Consider the following 20,118-nt stretch of genomic DNA (forward strand, 5'->3'; position numbering starts at 1 on the left):
TTCTATTGAGTTTTATTGGAACCAGAACATGGTTTGGACCATCTTGTGGATTAGCTTCTGGAGTTCCTCCATCCTGCCTCTAATAAATTGTTCATTTGTGCTAATCATCAGCATTATTAAGTACTTCAAGTGTTGCACTCGTGTTTTCCTTCTCTACAACAAACCTGGACCTCGTCCAGTGACCTCACAAAGATAACAAGTCCTTCAAGAATAAATGTCAGAAACTAGGCTACCTGGGCCTTTTTCTCCTTTTGACCACATGTTTTTTTAACAATATTATCCTTCAATAATATCAGCTTGGAGGTGAGAGCTGTGGAAGGTCTCGTGGAAGGTTAGGTGTGACGACAAGCTCGGTTCTACGAACAGCTGACCAGTTGGGCTTTACCCACATTGCCATAGAGCAGAGGTGGGCACTGAGGGCCCTATTCCTGCATGTTTTCCAACATACCGTCCTCTGGCATGTTCTGATTGGCTGGAAACACCTGAACCAGGTAATCAGCCATGAGTAGGGCAAGACTATCTGGAAATCATGCAGACACACCGGCCCTCGACACCTGGAATTGCCCACCCCTGCTATAGAGGGTTGATCGCCTCTCTCTGTTGGCTACAGGATCTATTGGCTCATGCTCACATTCTCACTCTCCTGTTCTTGAGTCCTGAGGCCAGTGCAAGGGGCACAACTCACCTCTAAAGGCGGGTCAATGGGGGGATGTCAACGAAGTGATCACAGCTACCAAAGGAGCCCCACTTTGGCACCAAATGTATTCTGGCATGGCCCAACCAGTGTCCTGAGGACAGGCCCAAAAGAGGTCGTCACTAGCTTTTGGACAGAAAATAATCACCTAATTTCTGAGACCTCTCCTATTAAACCAACACTGCAATACAGGAAAAAATACTTTTACTTTCTTGTCAAACTGAGGATCTAGATCTTAATTTCTAGGAATTCCTCTTATCTCAGACCAAATAATCTTTTGCCCATGTATGCCTAAAAATAGAGTAACTATCTTTGTACTTTGTCAAGTATCAGGAAGTAACAGTTAAAACAGATTTCTATACTAATAAGGACTGATTTATTTCTAAGTTTTTGAGACATACATATCCTCATTGTTTATTTATAGTCCAACAACAGAAACATTTTTATTAATTAGAATTTTTATTTGTTGTAGATAAAAAATATATTTAGCTTCAAAAAGGAATTTAAACAATACAAATTCAAAAAATAAATAAAAAGATTTACTGAATGTTTTCCTGAGTCTTTAGGGAAATGATAAGCTTTAGAAGGCAAAGAGAAAAACTAAAACTAAAAACAAAAAGGTCAATAATGGAGCCGGCCACTACTGCAGTCAGACCGGTGACTGCCATGTTTCCAACCTTAATAAGAAGAACATAAAAAGGTTTTATTCACGAATTTCTCCAAAAGCTGCTACACTAGGATCATGGAAAAATTACAACTTGATAAGTTTTTTCGGCTTTGCAAATGGACAGAGGGATAGATAGAGGAAGCTCTGCCAGCACTTTAACCCAGGGGTGTCAAACTCATTTTGGCTCGGGGGCCGCATTCAAGGCGTCTGATCCCAAGTGGGCCGGACCAGTAACATAAAAGCAAAAACAAGTTTTTTTTTGTTTTGTTTTTACTCAGTTGGAAAAAAATGCCTCAGCCAACATGATAGCCTAATCATTTATTATTACACATTCATTCACAGAGGCCAATGGATGTAAAATAAAATGCATTTCACTTAAAAAAATTGGTTTATTTAATTTCATTCAGACTGAATATTTTACATCTGAGACTGAATCAATCCTTATAGTAAACTCAAGAGGGGCTACAGAAAAAAAATGTAACACCTGCCTAAAATGTAAATGTACAAATCAATGAATAATTAAGCTAAATTAAACATGCAAACGTTTGTGAACATAAGAATTTTGAGTTAACCTCCTTTCTCTCCTCAAACTTCATCCATCCATCAATATCAGGATTCAGATCCTGTGCAGAAACACATTTACTGTCATTCACGTGTGTAAAACACAATGAAATGTCCATTATTATTATTATTCATTATTATAAGAATCTTTTCCTGGTTTCTGCCTGAATTTTGTGGCAACACATGCCTTCTTCCTGACCTTCAATGGGCGCCATCAGTGACCAGTTCACTCCAACATAGTCCAGCACTGTAACAAGAGAGCTGACTATATTATCAGAAGTTGTTGTGTCTCAAGAAACTCCGCTATGACGGTCTCTTCAGCACCTCTAAGAAATATGCACAGTTGTGCAATATCTGTATCTGTACTTTCATTAATAGTGACCGAAAATAAAATAAATGACTGGATTCCTTCATTTGGCACCCAAGTATCCTCAGAGATGTTGTATCTGTAATCCTTGACAGACTGCTTTTTGGGGCACAAGACTTCTGCAGCCTTCAGCATTTTTCAATAAGTTCACCATCTGAAAATGGTTTGGATGTTTGCTCCAACTTGTCTGCAATCAGGTGTCTGTCACTGCTCCATCACTGATGTCACGCTGCAGTAAATGCCGACGGTTGTTTTTTCAGTCCAGCTTTTAGTTGGTAAATCCTCTCTTTTCTTAACTGCAAATGGTGAAACTTTTCTCATTGTCTCATAGTGGTGCTGAATGTTATATTCTTTGAGCACTGCCACCTGTTGATGACATAACAAGCACGCAGGTTTTGCATTCAACTCCGTAAACAAATAAAACTTTGTCGATTTTTCCTGGAAAGCTCAGCCCTTCACTTCAACCCTTTTTTTCTTTTTGACAACATCTTGGTTATTAGGGTGTCACTATTGATCATTCTTATAACAATGTAACAGCAGTGGGGCTTGCGGGGAACCAAACTACATCTTATTCAGCCACAAAGCCGTTAGGTTTCACTTTTGGCAGGTGTAAAGATATGCTGTTTTACCTGTTTTGCTTATCCTTTGCTCCCCCTAGGGTGGAATTACGCATTTCGGTTATTTCTTTAAAAAATCATAACTCGCCACAGGAATGGACTACAAACTTCTCTTCTCTGTTTTACATATATGTTTTTATTAAATTACACAACAATTCCACAATAAACCTCAAACTGTCCAGAAACACAAATCTGAGGAGTAAATTTCGTCAATTTTTACCTCAAATTTCAGAAAAATTCAGAACAAACTATTTGAAATGTTTTATACATGAATTTATTTGTGCCACTGTGCAGAGCGGTTTGCCTCCTCACAGGACTTTCACTTCCAAACCTCACATGATTCCATGAAAACTCCAGAGCAAAGCCATTAAGATCAGTAGAACTGTCGGCCCCTGAAGTCCAGGAGCTGAACTCCAGACTTTAATGCGTCCCTCTACCAGAGGATAAACTCTTTGTCTTTGAGAGATGTAGTTTGACACAACGGAAAGATCCAGATCACCTGAAAGAACAAAAGATGAAAGAGGGATAGGAAAGCTAGAATATTTTTTAAAAAGCATTATGAAGGAAACTTTACCACTGTCATGTTTTTTCATCTCTTCTGGGATCATGCTAAATCCATCTCCTCCAGTCACGAGGTAGGACGGCATCACCACTTTATAGTCCATGCTGTCCTGAACTGGTTCGTACATTGGAACCCGGCAGTGGGTGCAGAGGATTTCAAGGCTTCTTACGCGATTTCCTGGTTCTTTGGAAGGGTCGTACTCTATGTGAAATCCTATTGGAGAGCACAAATAAATAAATCTACTCATGTCGTTCGACTCTAACCTTAACACAATGTACAAACTAAAAAAAATAACCAGTTTCTATTTAAAAAGAAACAAATAATGATAAAATGTTGACTTTTTTGCTTATCTTTTGATATGAAACTGGAAAAAGGATTATATTTCATGTTGATGACACTCTGAACATTCAGTGCGTCAGATACTCAGGCCTCTACTTGCTTAAGCTGCGTCTTTGTGTTACTAGCTTTCTGAGGAGTGCTGATTCAGAGTGAATATGCTCTCCTTAAGTTTTTCACAAATCCATGAGACGTGCACCAAATCTGACATTCCTTTGCATTTACATTCGTAAAGGGGCTCACTGCTCACTGAGATAGGAGGATGTCTGTAATCCACAGACAAACCCAGGAAATCCTTTGTAGATCTGCTTTTATAGGAGAGGGGGAGGTGACAGGCTGAAAGGTCAAAAGGGGGTTCAGAAGTGAGGTCGGAATGGTGGCGATGTGCAAAACACCACTCACACTACTCATAATAAGCAAGACAATTGTGAAAAACAAACACTGAGGATGTTGTCTACACCAGGGTTCACCAACCTTTTTGAGACCGAGGGCTATTTCATGGACACCAAGTGGTATGAAGGGCGCCACTAAAAACCTCCTAGCCCCCCCCCCCCCCCCCCCCCCCCCCAAAAAAAACCCCCACAATTTGAGGACTTCCTTTTGTGCCCTATTTTCATTTGCTCATTTTACACACAAAAACATGCATGAATTTTCTAGACTCGTATTACAGGGGGGGGTCAAACTCAGTTGCAGAGGGAGCCTAATTTCAAAACAGACTTTAGGTTGCAGCCGAACAAGATAAATATTTATTGAACACACTAAAGCTAAACTTTTAAACCTTTGTAACTTTAACTTAATTTTAACTTTTTAAACATAAATGTAAATAAAAACAGACAGGAATATTAATCCTCACATTAATGGATTACTCAACCACCTCAACCTATTCTCAAAATCTTTACATTACATGAATCATAAGAATGTCCAGAAATTGTGTAATTTATTTGATCTATTTAAACTTTTGTAATAGACCCTTACTTTTAGTGATTATTTTTTAAGTTATATTTGTTTACATATTTGGGTTTTCTTTGTCTACCTTTATCTCAGAATTGATATTGTTGTCATTGACGGACATGCCGTGGTTGTTTGTTGAATATTTGCTTCAATATTTGCGCCCGCGAGCACAGGGTTGGTGACCCCTGGTCTACACAGTGTTTGTTTCACTTTCCAGATTGTCTGGATAGGAAGACAGTTGTACTGAGGTGACAGACACACCTCATCTTGTGTTTTCAACACAATGGTCTCTGAGTTCAGTGAGTCCTACTTATTGGGGACAAAACCAAAGAAAAGTTAACCTTTTCAATGTGGCATCAATTTCTACAATCTGTGGTTATAGAGAGCTGCTTTCGTCAGTCAATCATTTCAAGTTCATCATCAGGAACATAAATACCATGAAGACACAATATGAACACCATGAACACACAACATCGCTTAACAGATGAGCAGCACCACCAGGCCACAGCGCCTGGTGGTGCTGCTCATCTGCCTTCGACCAACCCAAAGGGTTGAACTGGTGAATCTCAAGGTTTGTGACAAACCACAACTATGACCAGTACCTAAAGACCTCTGCACTTTGACATGGTCTAGCAAATGCCACACAGCCACAGGCCTGTTTACCAGATGTGAGGGATATTAGTTCTGGGGTCAGCTGAAGCAGACACTGGATGGTCGTACCCCACCCCAAGTGACAGAACAGAAGTAGCACTTGTGGAAGAGTCCAATGCCTCAGGACCACATCACGCGGCTAGTAAGGAACAGACATCATGGTCAAACTGTCATTGAAGCAAATGGTGGAAATATCCATTGACATGGTCAGTCAACTTCTTCATACTGAGTGTCAAGCAGGGAGGCATTGGGTCCCATTTTTTAGAGTCTTTGGTGAGACTCGGCGTGGATTTGAACTCACAACCTTTTAGTCACAGGGTGGACACTCACAAGGCCACTGAGCTGGAAACTTTCATTCATTTGATTAAAATTCAGTATTTGTGAGTAGTGTGTTTTGGGTTTGTTAACATTTTCTAAATTCTGGTTGATCTAGAAGACTTTTTGCAGCTTCTTCAGTTTTTACTGCTGATGTGGAATTTAGTTATCAACGTATTGACTGCTTCAGGGGCGTGGCAAAAAGCGAAAGAACTATGTAATGCTGGCAGATGCCAGAATTATGGAAAACAGGAAATGTCAGATCTTTCCTTGACTCCTCATTTCCTCTTTGTTCAGAGGAACCTTGTTGTCTTCAAAGGAGTATCCTTCAAGTGAAATGCTGAGTCGGGAAGTTGTGGCTTGTAGCATTGTAGCATGATTACGTATTTTATTATGACGCATTTGATTATACTTTTATACTCATCACGCATGTTATTCTACTTTTATACTTTTTGATTACGCATTCACTTGGTTCTGTAAAGATATGAACATTGTGTGAAGTCCGTGCTGAAACGGGTTTCTGTTTTTTGTCTGTGCTGAAGGAATGCGATCATAGCTGTAATTCGTACCAGGAACGGCTGGTCTCTTAACTTTGTGCTTGTAAGGAGGAACACGAAGCCCTTGTATGCCATGACTTTGATTTACACATCTCGGGTAATAAAACCTCCTTGCTGTGAGGGCGGGGGGACTCCGAGCAGAGCAGATCAGAGCGGAATCAAATCCAATGTATTTCATGAATTTAAGCAGATGCAACGGGTGCACATACCTGACACCTGCAGGAATTCTCCGGCTCTTTGGCCGTAGCGTCTCACTGAATACTCAAAGATTTTTTTCAGCGTTGAACCAGAAAGCTGCACCAGGTCGAAGGTTCCCCCAAAAGGTAAGACGGAGATCAGGTCCTCCATGGTAATCGAACCTGCAAGAGGATGCAACATTTTAGACATATAAAAGCTCCTGCTAAACTCCATCTATTCATTCACACATCTGGATGGATGGTCAACCAGATCTGGTTCTTGTTAACAAATTCTCAGCAAGGAGGCTCAGACTTCCCTCTTCCAGGAAAATATATTCCAGGGCCAGCTGGGAAAAACAATCTCTACATCCGTTTTGCTTTTTAATCAGAGTTACCATTTCGAGTTTGTTCATCTATAGACGTCCGGATTCCACCTCCATTAAAGATGCTGGCGCTGACATGGTTCCACTGATTTCCACCTGAGAACCTGATGTTGTTTTCAACCTGAAGAGCAGAGATGTGGAACAAATGCTTTGCCTCATTCAGACGTCTGCAGAATCGGTGGCTGGATGAATGGGGTATTTAAGAAATAGACCAAATATCTGCTGATAAACAGGCCTGTCATACCTGGATCAGAGGTGAAGTGGATCATGGTAAGCCAAAAACCTTGAAGGGTTTTTTCTCAAGTGTGCAAATATGAAACCCACAACCCACAAAAGTCTCACCATGGCGTCACAAATGAGGTTACCAAGGTTGCACTCCTGAAAGCGGCATGCCTCTGCTGATCCGTTCAAGAACACCATAGTCTTCCCCACCACCTGGGATGAGTAATTAGCCAGACTTTTCTTCCACTCCTCCACATCACTGAGCACCACTGGATCTGTGGGCGAGTTCAAACTGAAAGCTTTTTATTCCAGTCTTGCAGACACCTTTTACTCTTATTTATAGTGCTGTACAGTATCAATAGGTATATATGTTCTTTTGTTTGAGACTTGTTTAGGAGCTATAACTTAAATTCAGCAAATATTTGACACATTTCCTGTCCAAAAAAAGTCATTACTGACAGGAAATTTACTTTTCAAAACAAAGGCGGGAAAGGAAATTCTTCACATTCCAAAACACAATTTGCCCTTCCAAAGAAAATAAAAATATAAACCCCAAAAAAACCCACAAAAAAGTAGAAATACATGATTTTGATCAAATAAAATGCATAATATAAAATCCAGGCTGAGATCTTTATACCTTGTTGGATGCTACTGTCCAGTAAGATGGGGTTCCCACTGGACCTGATCACGTTCCCGTTCTCATCAAAGGTCACTTTAAGTTTACCCAGATACTTTCCATAGGCGTAGGCCTGAACCACAGGAACTTGACGTCCATCTAGAGATGTCACCATGAATGGGTAAGGACCAGCTCGGACCTCAGTCGAAGGGGGAGTTCCTGATGATGAGAAGTAAAAAAGGGAAAAATGCAAAAAAAGTTGAAATGAAAGAAAACTTTGACTTGAATCCATCAAAACATTGTGGTTCATTGAGACTTTACAGACTGCTGTGCATTTGCAGCAAGTTAAGCAGTTTAATAGAACTTAAGTAAATATTAGATCCCTTTAATGCACTTTATTTGATAAACAGACAGAGATCATCTTTACAAATAAAAGAATAAAGGTTTAATCTATTTTTTCACTGAATGTTAATTCTGGTAAAACTGTAGCGAGATAAAGTAGCAAAAGTACATTTTAAAAAGAAATAAGCAAATTGCTGGTGTACAACGCTCCCAAATGTTATTAAAGTTCAACTACAAGTTACTATTGTTTTTACCAGCAACTTTCTGGCAGACATAAGCGATGGTGGAACAGAAAGGCTCAGCTCTTATTTACATGTAAGGAAAAAGTTCCCAGGATTTGCCAGGCTGCACAATCAAAACAGTGTTTTTTTAATTCTGTGGATCTATTAAATGGAGCTGGAGTGTTGGATGCTGGACGGCTTTTAAACTCCTTCATTTAACCTTTGTGCCCTGTATAGCACAAGGGTTAAAAGAAAGAAGGAGGATGTTGCATTGGATCCAGATACTATCAGTGGACCGTTGGTCTCTGGATGGTAACCCTTGTGCCATCCTAGGCACTTTAACATTGGGAGTTGGGTCATCTAGACCCACTAGACAGTGCTCTGAACCTTTTTTCTTCAATGATTTGTGATCTTCACTGGTGTCCATGGATTGCATGAAATCTTTCCACCTTTATCCACCTTTGTCATGGTAGGGAGAACACGTCAAAGTAAGGGTGGGGTCATCTAAGATGGCACAAGGGTTAAACCAGTTTTTCTAAGCCTGGCGCTTTTAAACATATGAGCAGATTTAGGTAGTGGTAATTGTAAATTCTCATTTCTATTTCTTAAGCTGTCGTCAAAACCGTAAATCAAAGTGGCAATTTAAGCATTTTAAATCTATGCCTTAATTTATTTGGATTATTGGAAATCCTTTCAGCAGGAAAACAATGCTGCCTTTTAGCATGACCAGCATGAAAAAGAAAGAGTTTGATTCCTGCTGTATGATTCATGCACTGTCTGGAATAAAACCATTCAGAATTTAGTCTTGGATCCTGCTTTTTTTAAAGTTCTGAATAACCAATAGGGCCTGACATTTGACTAAATGCACCCGGTAATTTTAATGACGATTCTTATTTTCGCACAAAAAAACTAAATATGTATTGAATGCTCATGAAAGATAAGATAACTGATGGCAGATGCCGAACCTTGGAAATGTTTGACCTAAAAGAAGTTGATTTTGAAGCTGACATTTGGGGCGCATGTTAATTATTGAAAACGAAGACAGTTTTAGTTAGAACTATTTGGACAAGAGTATCTCACTAACAGAATCATTAAAATCTTAAACTTTTCAATGGGATTTCCAACATTTATTAACCAAAAAGGAAAAACTGTCCCCACACATTCTCTAAACTTGCAAAAAAAAGATATTTCTATGCCACATTTCAGCACTCATGCATTCACTGAACACACAAGAGATTCAAAAAGTCCCCGCAAATTCAGATTTATTTCCTCTTTTTGGTTTATGATGGTGTGTTCCTACACATACATTTGTAAATTCATGTGCAAAATGCTCCAAAATGCCCAGAATAGATTCCAAAAAGGCCTCCACTCACGCTCAGAAGCTCTGACATCATGCCTCCAGCTTCCTCCCCAATGATAATACAGGGCTTTCTTTCAACTCAGCCCTGCCTGGTGACTCAAAGATTCAAAGATTCAAAACAAACTTCCAAAAAATGTGGAGTCAGAAGAGACAAGGTGTGAAGATGAGTCTGAAATGATGGTGAAATCTGTTTTTCCAAGGTTCATGATGTGTTACAGAAAATACCCACAAAGGGCACTTTTGCTTTTTACTCCTAACCTAAATCTGTAGCTATCATTATGTTAGATGCCTCAGCCACACGTGGCCATACATGGATTAAATATAAATCTCTTTGACAGTTCTGAGAGATACTGAAATGTGTCAGAGGCTCAAAGAAAAAGACGGCTGAGGTTTTCTTGTGGCTGCAAAGCAGAGTTTAAGCACCCACACATATCCTGACTCAAACCTGGAAGTCCACGCTAAACTATAATCAAGAAAACCACAATAAACATCAGTTCGTTCTGTTTTTTTTTATCATTTGACATGCAACACATTCTCTCATTTGAAGCTTTTTGTGTTTGATTTTTTTCTTTTCTTTTAATACTAAGCATATTTCTTCTTTGGACCATTCAAGGACGCCTACATGTGTCCTCAGTCGCTCCAAGTGTACCAATTAGTTCATGATTGAGGGTTATAATGTACACTGTCAGCCTCCACATAAACTCTTCCTGACTGAGTCTAAGCAGTGAAGAGCCGGAGGGCCCACAGAGCAACAGCAGTCACCACGGAGCGCGCTTCTGTGGTCGAGGAACCCAGCTGCTCGGTCCCCGCCTTCTGTTTGCTGGCTATTTTTGACATGACTGAACTTTATGACGGGCCCTGAGGCGGCAGGGTGTTGAGTCTTAAAAAAACCACAACTTTAACGACTCACAGTCTCCTCCTGCACAAGTCTCAAAAAACAGCTCTAGATCATCCTGTCTGAAACTGGTGGTGTAGGGACCCAAATGGAGGAGACCAGGTTTGGTGGCAGAAATTCCAACATTTAACAAATAAACTTAAACACGACAAACGAGACTGACCCAACCCAAAAGAGGGCTAGATTTGGTGAGGTGAAAATGTCTGAGGGCAAACCATCTGACCTGCATTCTTTGAACACTTATAATAACATTAAATGCAAATGAACTAATTAATGAAAAAAGAATTGCATTGGGATACCTTTTATTTCTTAAGGCTTAAGGTTTTTTCTTAAGGCTCTGAAGGTCAAGTAGCCACAGGTTGTTGCCACAGGTTTAAAAACGGCTAATAATGTAAAACCAAGAAACTGTTCACACACTTTTTAGAAAGTGCTGAGGGCTGCATATTATCAGTTTCATGACATGAACCTGTGGACATGTAGAAATTTGAACTTCAGCCAAAATGTGGCCCACAAGACAGACTTTGGACATGACTGATCCCGCCGTGTAACACAGCCACTACCTACATTTTACGCATTTTCCACAAATTACATTTTGGTCTTTCATGATACATGCGTGATATAATTCTTTCTAGTGTTCTTCATTCGTTGATGTGCGCAAATGTCCATCAATGGGTCTTTACCTGAATTCGGTTTGGAGCTATTTAAAATTTTGGGTAGGTTGAGAATTACGCAGTTCATCCATATTTTACATAGTTTATACGCAATTATTACATGAATCATACACAATTGTGTGTGATTCTTGCTAGATGCACAGGCAAATTTGTGGCTTTCCACGACCGTTCCACGCATGTCTAACAGACTTTTCACTCATGTACCTCAAAATTTATAACTTTTATATCACGTAAACAGCACATGTCACTTTAAAATTATGTAATTGACGCATTATGCATTATGTTTTATGTTGATCTACGTGTTTTTTGGGTGATTTATTTGTACTTCTGTGGTTTTAATGTGGTTCATTCGTGATACTTCTATAAAAAATTTCATGTAAAAAACCCCAACTTTTCTCACTTTTTCCACGTTTATACACATATGACCAATTTTCCTCCACGCAGAATGCGCAAAATGTATGTAGCGGCTGTGTGACACGGCTTTAACCCTTGTGCTATCTTAGATGACCCCACACTTACATTGACGTGTTCTCCCTACCATGACAAAGGTGGATAAAGGTGGAAAGATTTCATGTAATCCATGGATACCAGTGAAGATCACAAATCATTGAAGAAAAAAGGTTCAGAGCCCTGTCTAGTGGGTCTAGATGACCCTACTCCCAATGTTAAAGTGCCAAGGATAGCACAAGGGTTACGGGAACAGCAGAAGGGTGACTAAACTGAAGCACTGAAAATGAAGACCAGGAAACCACACATTTATCTGCTGAAAACAATTAACAGAAATGACAAAAAATGAACTTAAGAACCTGGAGTGGTTCTGACGGGGGAAAGCTCAAAACAGAACGTGGCCAAAATCCCCCAAATTTATCACAGAAAAGACTAACTTTGGTGTATAATCCTCACAGCTTCTAGAAAAACACCAAGCAAGTCTCCAAAACTCAGTGACCTCCTGGTCCAGCAGAGTTCCGAAACCTACTTACCTTCCAACTTTACAAACATTTCCCTCTATTAAAGCCGATCAAAGACCCATCCTCTGACAGAGCTTTTCATCAGCACCTTCATACCCGTATAAAGGAACGTGTTGGTGTGTCCGCCGATGACCACGTCCACTCCACGGACCCTCTTAGCGATCTCCTTGTCCACTGTGAAGCCAGAGTGGCCTAGAGCAATAATCTTATTAATCCCCAGAGTTTGAAGTTTGTCCACCTGCAGCTGCAGAGCGCTCACCTCATCCTCAAAGCGCAAACGCGGTCCTGCGTGGAAACATCATAAATAAATAAATACACAATTTTAGGAAACTAAAAAGTGCAGAAATGTCAAAAAAAAGATGCAGACAAAGTTTACATCAAAGCTTATTATTGCTTTTCCTACCAGGTCTGGATAAAGTGGGTGTTTCTTTTGAGGTGTATCCCACCACTCCCACCTTCTCAGTACCAAATGTGAAGATCTTAAAAGGTACATATGTCGTGCCAAAGGTGGAGGCCAGAGTTGTGTCTGTTTTGATGTTTGCGCTCAGGATGGTGCATTTGATGTCTTCCAGAAACGGTTTCATGAGTCCTTCTACTTCGTTGTCAAACTCGTGGTTGCCAAAAGCCTGAAAAACACGGGATAACAGAAGAAACTCAAAGTGATGTAACATGTATCATTCTCAGATGTTGTGAAGAAAAAAACACACATCTGCAAGCTATTTGTTGTCCTTCTGCCCCAGAATAAACAGGGTGGAGCAGAGCAAGAGCTTTTCCAAACCATACAGGCAGACAGAAAAGCCTTCAAGCCCATTCGGGTTCTTTGTAGTTTGATGAACGTTATTCTGGAATTCTGAGAGGCCACCTCAGTTTGGGGTTTGCTGCTTTTCTCACTCAAGAGGCAAGATAGTTGTTTATTTCTCATTAGTTACACTTTCGTGAACGCTGACAGAAATATGAGAGTTTCCCTCTGAGGTACAGCTAGAATGCAAAGGGAAGAAACAGAATGTAGCTCTTGAAAGTCATGTGGCTTTAAAATCGTGTTTTTGGTGTTTTTAACATGTTGTTGAGGACGTTTTCTGATGAAGGTGTGCAGAATTTTGGTGGATTCTCCACCCCACTGAGCCAGATCCAAAATTCTGCTCTAAAGGCTGACAAATGTAGACTATACAAGTCTTTCCTGACCGCAACAGACTGAGACACAACTGCTTCTTTGTTGATTTTTTAAACCAAACTACAGCTGTTTGAGACATGGGCATCTCTGTCCTTAAGTCAAATAAAACAAGTCTGAATGAAAACCAAATGTTTTCAGCTGCAAACTTTTCCATCCTGTGGGGGAATCTCTATTTAGAAACCTGAACTTTTTACTTGAGCAAAAACTTTTTACCCTAGTTTTTGTCTGATGTTTGCCCATTTCTTCAAAGCTTTAATATAAACAGTTTGTCCTATTTTAATTCAGTTTTCTTCAGATCTATTTGTATTTTAAAAAATAACTTTAATTTTAAATATGTTTACGCTTTATTTCTCTTTGGATATGTGTGTAAAACATGGCTTCCTGTTATGTCTTGCTATGATATTTTTAGGTGAAAATGCCAACCACATGCAAAATAGTAACTAATCTTTGTACACACATTGCAGGCAGACTACAGTTTTCTGGGGTCTAAAATTGGTTGAGCAACAAGCAGAATAAGTCCACTATTAGGGTAGTGATGCTTGCCTAGAAAGGGTGGTGGTTCAAGTCCTTTCAGTTCAAAATGAATCAATATTTACTGATCCTCAAAGCTTTGCTGTTTTTTTCTTTGACTGGTGTGAAATAAACAGACAGCTTTAGTTTAGGACAGACGCCATGAGTGTTATTGTCAGATTCAAAACTACAAAAATATCAATTAAGATCAGTTTTAAGGAAATTAGTAAATGGGTTTTAAAATAAAACAGTTCCCACCATGGCGTCATATCGCAGCAAGTTCATGAAGTGCGCTGCCTCTGCTCCTTTGTAGTAGTTGAACCAGACTGTTCCCTGGAACTGATCCCCAGCGTCCAGCAGCAGTACGTTGGTCTCGGACCCGCGTATGCTTTGGATCGCCGTGGCTCTCCGCGCCACCCCGCCGTAACAGCCGCCGGTGGCGCCGCACTTCCCGGAGTGCACGCTGGTCTCCTCTATCCGGGCGTGCACGTCGTTGGTGTGCAGAAGGACCAGGTCCCAGGCAGCCGTCATGCAGGGTCCAGAGAGGATGAGGAGAACAGGGCAAAAACGGAGCAGCTGCGCGGCGCTGCGCTCCGGGCGCACCGCATCCATTTTTTTTTGGAAACGTCGTGCGCAATTCAGTGGAGAAGCAAAGCCGAGGTTGTGGCCGAATCTTTTCTCACACGACCCTTTAAAAAATACTTTCTAACCCTTCTTATCAGCCCCCGAAGACTCAAACCGCCCTCCTTCTGAAGTAACTTCCCTTGCTCCTGTTTTTCGCTCCTTTTCTTGACTTGTTCACGCATGTAAATAATTCCTACGGGAATAATATCAGAGGGAGTAGTTGATTCACAAGGGGGTTGGTGTAGGAGTCTAATTATGCGTCTTATGAGGCAAACACAGGAAAACAGGAGGGTTGGATGGAAAAATGCGGACAACGCTCAACTTGTTCTTGATTAAAAACACTGCAGCGTAAACAAACCTAAACTGCAACAAAAAGTCAATTATGATCCATTATCTTTACATTTTAGACCTTATTGGAAAGTAACGATAAGTCATCCGCTTTTGACGACCATCACCCTGTCATGGCAACAATCATATCCTACTTTTTTATTACTTGTATCTTAAACAGTCAGATTGGTCTCGCGCTCACCACTGGCTGGCTGACTATTTTCGTACAAATATAAGGCAAAACGAATGAGGATTTTTTTTAAATCTCATTACTAAGACAAAACCATAAAATACAATATTTAGAGTCTTCGTCAATTGAGAAAAAAGGCTTATTGATTTTGAGGAATTTATATAGTGGCTATTTTTTAACTAGCATTTTTAACTTCGTGATATTGTCAGTCAACGAATTCATATGAAAAATGGTAAAAACAACAAATTTAACTTCAGTTTATTTCTGTGCAATCCCACCCCCTAGTGGACATACAGTAAAATCACAGTTTACAGTTTCTTCTGATGATCTCAATAATTATAAGAAAAGGGAAAACGTTAGAATCATTTTAGTCTTGGTTCGTCATTACCATCCTGTCAGTCTGTAATATATAATACAGAGTTGCTGGAGCCTATCCTAGCAATCATTAGGCAAAGGCGGGGTACACCCTGGTCACCTGTCCGTCACGGCCACATCTTTCAGAACTCCATGAAATCAACCTTGATCTATTTTGGTTATTAAACAATTCTTTGCTGAACTTGTGATCAAAACTGAGTAGAGGTGGAAGACTTTGATGTCTTGAATAAAAAAAGCTGTTTAGTCTGGAAAAGAGAAAACTGTTTTCAAGCTGCCAGTTTCCCGGTAAAGAACAAAGTTCTATCTAGTCTAACAAAAACTGTGTTGTTCACGTCAAAAACTATTTATTATAAAACCCAATAGTAAATCAAACTTGCTTGAACTCTAATCAAAAGGTCCACTAAAATGTTTGAGACCACAGTCCTCCCAATGTTTTTATGTGCTCTTTTGGAGAAAAATGTTTTTTGGCTGAAAAACTGAAACACATCCAGGATTTATTTTATTCACTCCTCTTAGATTAAGGAAATCAGGGAGTTGTTTCATATTTATAACGTAAAATTACACAGGATTCATTTTATCCTGGAAGTGGGAAGTTTCCTTCTATACATAAAAGTGTGACAAAACCTTTGAAAGTGATGGAATAAAAACAGCCAAAAACGTGTTTTGGTCATGAGAGGAGAGGTATGTTTTGTTTATTGATCCTCAGGTTAACAGATTGTGTACAAGAAATAATTTATTACTCCTCACACAAGAAACGACAACAGCAAACCCGCTTTACCGGCGCGGACAAAGGAGCCTCTTTAGATACAGCGTGAAGCACCTGCATGGTTTCTGACCGCCCGAATGAAGAGCCGGAGTAAAGACGTCAGTCTTTCTTCTGAGGGAACGAAGCTTTCACCAGTTCGTAGACAACATACCCGGCTCCTGTAGAGACATTTCAGCAAGTCAGTTCATCTAACAGGATAAACAGAAATTGAAACATCACAGATAGATATTTGAATGTAAAGGTTTTTCAATAAAATCGTCGTCTTAAGGCCAGAGGAAGCAATGCAGGTTTTCTGCAGATGTGAAGGCTAACTAAAGATTTCCTAACCCAAAACGGTGAGGGCCATGGTCATCCTATACAGAAGAGCATCAGCGCTGCCTCCTTTTAGATGAACAGGCATCCCATTGTCCTCCTGTAGCACAAGAGGAGGAAGAGCTAAGAATAGAACAAAATGATGTTGCAGTCCTTTAAGAAAATAAAGAAAGACACTTCCAAAAAAACTAAATGATTAGAGAGCAGTTAGGTTGAGAGGAAGTCAAAAGTAAAAGAAAAATCAACTACTTGAGCCCACAGCTTTGTCTTTAAAATCACATTTCTTGGCAGGTATTTTCTAAATAAAGTGGGACTTAAACAGCTTTGTCTTACAGCGTGTGGATTTTTTTCTTTTTTTATCATTATGCATTAGGGTTGTGCCGATGGACGATATCATCGTCCATCGTGATGGGTGACTGACATCCCGATGGAGAGACCACCATCGTGATGCCACGCCCCCGCCACGTTGCGCGTCGACATCATAAGCCGCGGTTACATGTACAAAATATCTTGATGGGATCAATGGTCAGATTAGTATCCAACCGTGTACATGGGCCCAGAAAAATGTTTTCAGAATATAAAAACGTTCACTAAGGTCACAATTTCGGTCGGAATAAATCATTCGCACACGCGCAGTTTGAAAACCGGAAGAGGATACAACTTCCGCCGAGCGGCTTTTTTTCCAAACTTTATTGAAGGTAACAATTCAATACAAAACGATAACAGCACCGAGCGGCTATATACATTGACATGTCAGCTCGGTAAAATACGAGACGATCTTCTAAACGTGCTTTTAATAATGTTACGGTTATTATGAAACACCTGTTCGCTCATCATTTGAATTTTAATCCGTGTGGTCAGAGCTTTTTCTGAACGAAGCCAGGATTAGCAGTATGCTAACACGGGCTAACAACATTAGCTTTGGGTGGCGCTGCATGCTGTGAATAACATCAGCCTTTATTTAGTCGGGACACGACTGGAAACACAAATCAACGTGATTGATTGAATGTTTTCTAAGGACTGAGCGACATTTCTGCTTTGAAGCTCAAACCTCTGTGTGTGCTGACGATCCGAGCTGTGCTCAGACACACGTTTAGACCCGGTTCTGAGTTTGATAGCTCGTACCCCTAGAGGTGCGGGACGGATCGCAGTCTTAAATCTCCCACACATACCGCTCATGTACCCCCCCCCTTCCCATCAAACATAAAGCTGTAAATCCGCCCTCCGCCGGTCCACTTCGCTAGTTAAGTGCGGGAGCGGACTACTTCTTTTCTATTTTGCTTGTTACTTTTTCTGTTAAAGTCACTTCCCTCAGTTTATACTGGATCATCGCGGATTAACCATTAGTTGGGAAATAAAATGAAAAAAGCAAAATAACGAATAGCAGTTATATAAGAACGAAAAATGTAAAAAATACCCCCCCCCCCCCCCCGACGATGTCATCGTCCATCCCGATGGTTGACAGCAAACATCGTCAACGGCCAAATTAGGGGACATCGCCCAACCCTATTATGCATATTATATTAGCTTGCTTTGTTCTAAAAAGCTGCACAATAAATCAAAAACGCAACCACCCCATTCTCATCGGACTAATAAATATTTATTGTAATTGTTTTGTTTTTTTACTAACCTATTTCCTGACTAAGCTCTGCTTAAAATTAGTACATTTTGAAAAAAAGATATAATTAAGAAAAGACAACACACAATTTATTGAACCCAAAGACAAATATGGGGTTTCTGTCAAATTATTTGTAAACAAGCATAACGCTTGAATATTTTTCAAATGCAGTCAAAGGAACAGTTTATTTTTTTATTCTATTAAATGAAATAGGCAAGTAACCTTAAATATATTAAGGTTGAAGGGTAAACACTATAAGGTAACATAAGTATTCCGATTGTTTCCATGCCTCATAGGAGAAAGGCTGTCAGTTTCATGCTTGATTACTTTGACAACTAGATTAACACTTATGATCAGATCATAAACTCCACTCTTGTTTCCGTTATGTCTTTAAACGTAATAGTTTCGCTCTTAAGCAGAACTTCATGAGCTCGTTTTCATATTTCTCTGGATTAAGGAAACCAAATTCAAGCAGACGTTCTTAGTTCCGTCGTCTTACCTGGAAGTGTTTCTGTTTTTGGGGGACTTTGTTTTCCACCTGGCGGGGAGCAGAGCTGCAGATGCTCCGCCGCGCCACCTGCCGGAGAGCCTGAAAACAGCAGGAAGGGTCAAAGTCATACATGGGTCAATGCAGTGGCCACAAACCTTAATAAATATATAAGAACAGCATGGTTTTTACCGGAAAATAAAACACAATCTGAAAACAGATACAACGGAGACCGCGTTCTTATGCTAAGCTAAAGGCTAACTATCCCGGCAAATGAACCTACTAGCTTAGTTGTAGGTTAAAAACACCTCATCGAACACCTTTACCTTCACTTTCCTAACCCGTCATTAAGCAATTGCACACAAAAGACCGAATACATGGAAAAAGTCACTTACAATCATGTGTCTGTACATTTTCTTTAATCCCTGGTCGTAACTATCAGGCACAAGGACACCGGATGATCTAACTTCCGTTTCTTCTTCTTCTTTTACGTATTCGGACAGACTGCCATTGTTTACTACCGCCACCTGCAGGTGAGCACTGTAAATCTACACTGCAAAAGGGAATCTACTTTCGAGTCTGGGATGACCATCTGAGCTGGTAGACTCTTGGCTGAAAGACCATATAGAAACTATCACTCCTTTTGGTACTGAGAGCCTCGATATATAATTCATAAAATTGGAGGGTTGGAATTCTTCACCAAGCAAATTTCAATATAAACAAATTACCAGTTGTCATTGACAAATTTTCACCTAATTTTCACCACATTTTGTTACCCTGAAAACAATAGTTAGATATTACATGGGAACATATCACTTTTTCTTAGTGAATAGGATGAAAACAACACTGGGTCCATGTTTCAAATTTTGGGTAGTACATATAACTTTTCAGCCATGAGCTGTTTTGTGAGTAACATAATTTTATGCCAAAGAAATTATACAAAAATAATCAAAGCTATTCTGTTGGAACATATTCACTTAAGAAAAGGTACACTGTTGTAATAATAATAATAATACAAATAATGGATTAGATTTATCTGGGCTTTTCCAGACGCTCAAAGCTCTTACAATGTGTCCATTATTCATTCACTCCTCATTCATACTTGGTGATGTTGCCACAGCGGCCCTGGGGCAGACCGACAGAGGTGTGGCTGCCTACGGCCCCTCTGACCATCACCGGGACATTTACACACCAGTGGAGCCACACTGGAGGCAAGGAGGGGGAAGTGTCTTGCCCAAGGACACGACAGTTGTGCTGGGGGGAGTGGGGATCAAACCGCTGACCCTTCGATCACTGGACGACCTGCTCAACCACCTGAGCCACTGCCGCCCTAATATCAACCCATGATACCACAATTACCATCACTATTAAGAAATCGCAATATTAGATAAAAATGTCATAAAACGAATTTAAATGTTCAAAGACAGACAGTTTTCATATATATGTATGGCTTTTTTGTTCAAACTATAATAGAGTGTTAATAAGATCCTTATTCTTTAATTATTTCAGGGGGAAAAAGTTGTGATGAAGAAAATTTTGATTTGTGAATATAACACCCAATATTATAATAAGATTAATTGCCAATATTATGTTTGATTTTGTGTTG

At 40.0% G+C, this 20,118-nt stretch overlaps 2 protein-coding genes across 2 annotated transcripts; both read right to left on the reverse strand.

Annotated features, from left to right (window-relative positions):
• Positions 1-3,019: 3,019 nt before the first annotated feature.
• LOC101168262 (5'-nucleotidase) lies at positions 3,020-14,663 on the reverse strand. The gene is made up of 9 exons (XM_004083766.3): positions 14,072-14,663; positions 12,536-12,758; positions 12,229-12,417; positions 7,697-7,894; positions 7,180-7,334; positions 6,850-6,958; positions 6,488-6,637; positions 3,481-3,681; positions 3,020-3,405 (listed from the first exon to the last, which is right to left on the reverse strand). Exons 1-9 carry the CDS (start codon positions 14,423-14,425, stop codon positions 3,239-3,241), a joined length of 1,746 nt encoding a protein of 581 aa, XP_004083814.1. The 5' UTR covers positions 14,426-14,663; the 3' UTR covers positions 3,020-3,238.
• A 1,327-nt stretch (positions 14,664-15,990) lies between these two features.
• On the reverse strand, positions 15,991-19,040 carry LOC101168512 (cytochrome c oxidase subunit 7A2, mitochondrial). The gene is made up of 4 exons (XM_004083767.4): positions 18,908-19,040; positions 18,525-18,614; positions 16,423-16,507; positions 15,991-16,253 (listed from the first exon to the last, which is right to left on the reverse strand). The coding sequence occupies exons 1-4, from the start codon at positions 18,923-18,925 to the stop codon at positions 16,195-16,197; spliced, it is 252 nt and encodes an 83-aa protein (XP_004083815.1). The 5' UTR covers positions 18,926-19,040; the 3' UTR covers positions 15,991-16,194.
• Positions 19,041-20,118: the final 1,078 nt, after the last annotated feature.

This window comes from Oryzias latipes, chromosome 24, assembly GCF_002234675.1.
Source record: "Oryzias latipes chromosome 24, ASM223467v1".
Taxonomy (NCBI): domain Eukaryota; kingdom Metazoa; phylum Chordata; class Actinopteri; order Beloniformes; family Adrianichthyidae; genus Oryzias; species Oryzias latipes.

Bases quoted from the DNA above. Each gene is read 5' to 3' on its own strand.
- LOC101168512 (XM_004083767.4), bottom strand. The intron at 16,508-18,524 runs GTAAGACGACGG...CTTGTGCTACAG, and splicing joins AAAAACAGAAACACTTCCAG to GAGGACAATGGGATGCCTGT. The intron at 16,254-16,422 runs GTTAGGAAATCT...ATGTCTCTACAG, and splicing joins CATGGCCCTCACCGTTTTGG to GAGCCGGGTATGTTGTCTAC.
- LOC101168262 (XM_004083766.3), bottom strand. From the start codon at position 14,425: ATGGATGCGGTGCGCCCGGAGCGCAGCGCCGCGCAGCTGCTCCGTTTT. The intron at 6,638-6,849 runs GTAACTCTGATT...ATCCTCTTGCAG, and splicing joins AGATGAACAAACTCGAAATG to GTTCGATTACCATGGAGGAC. The intron at 3,682-6,487 runs GTATGTGCACCC...GCTCTCCAATAG, and splicing joins AGAATTCCTGCAGGTGTCAG to GATTTCACATAGAGTACGAC.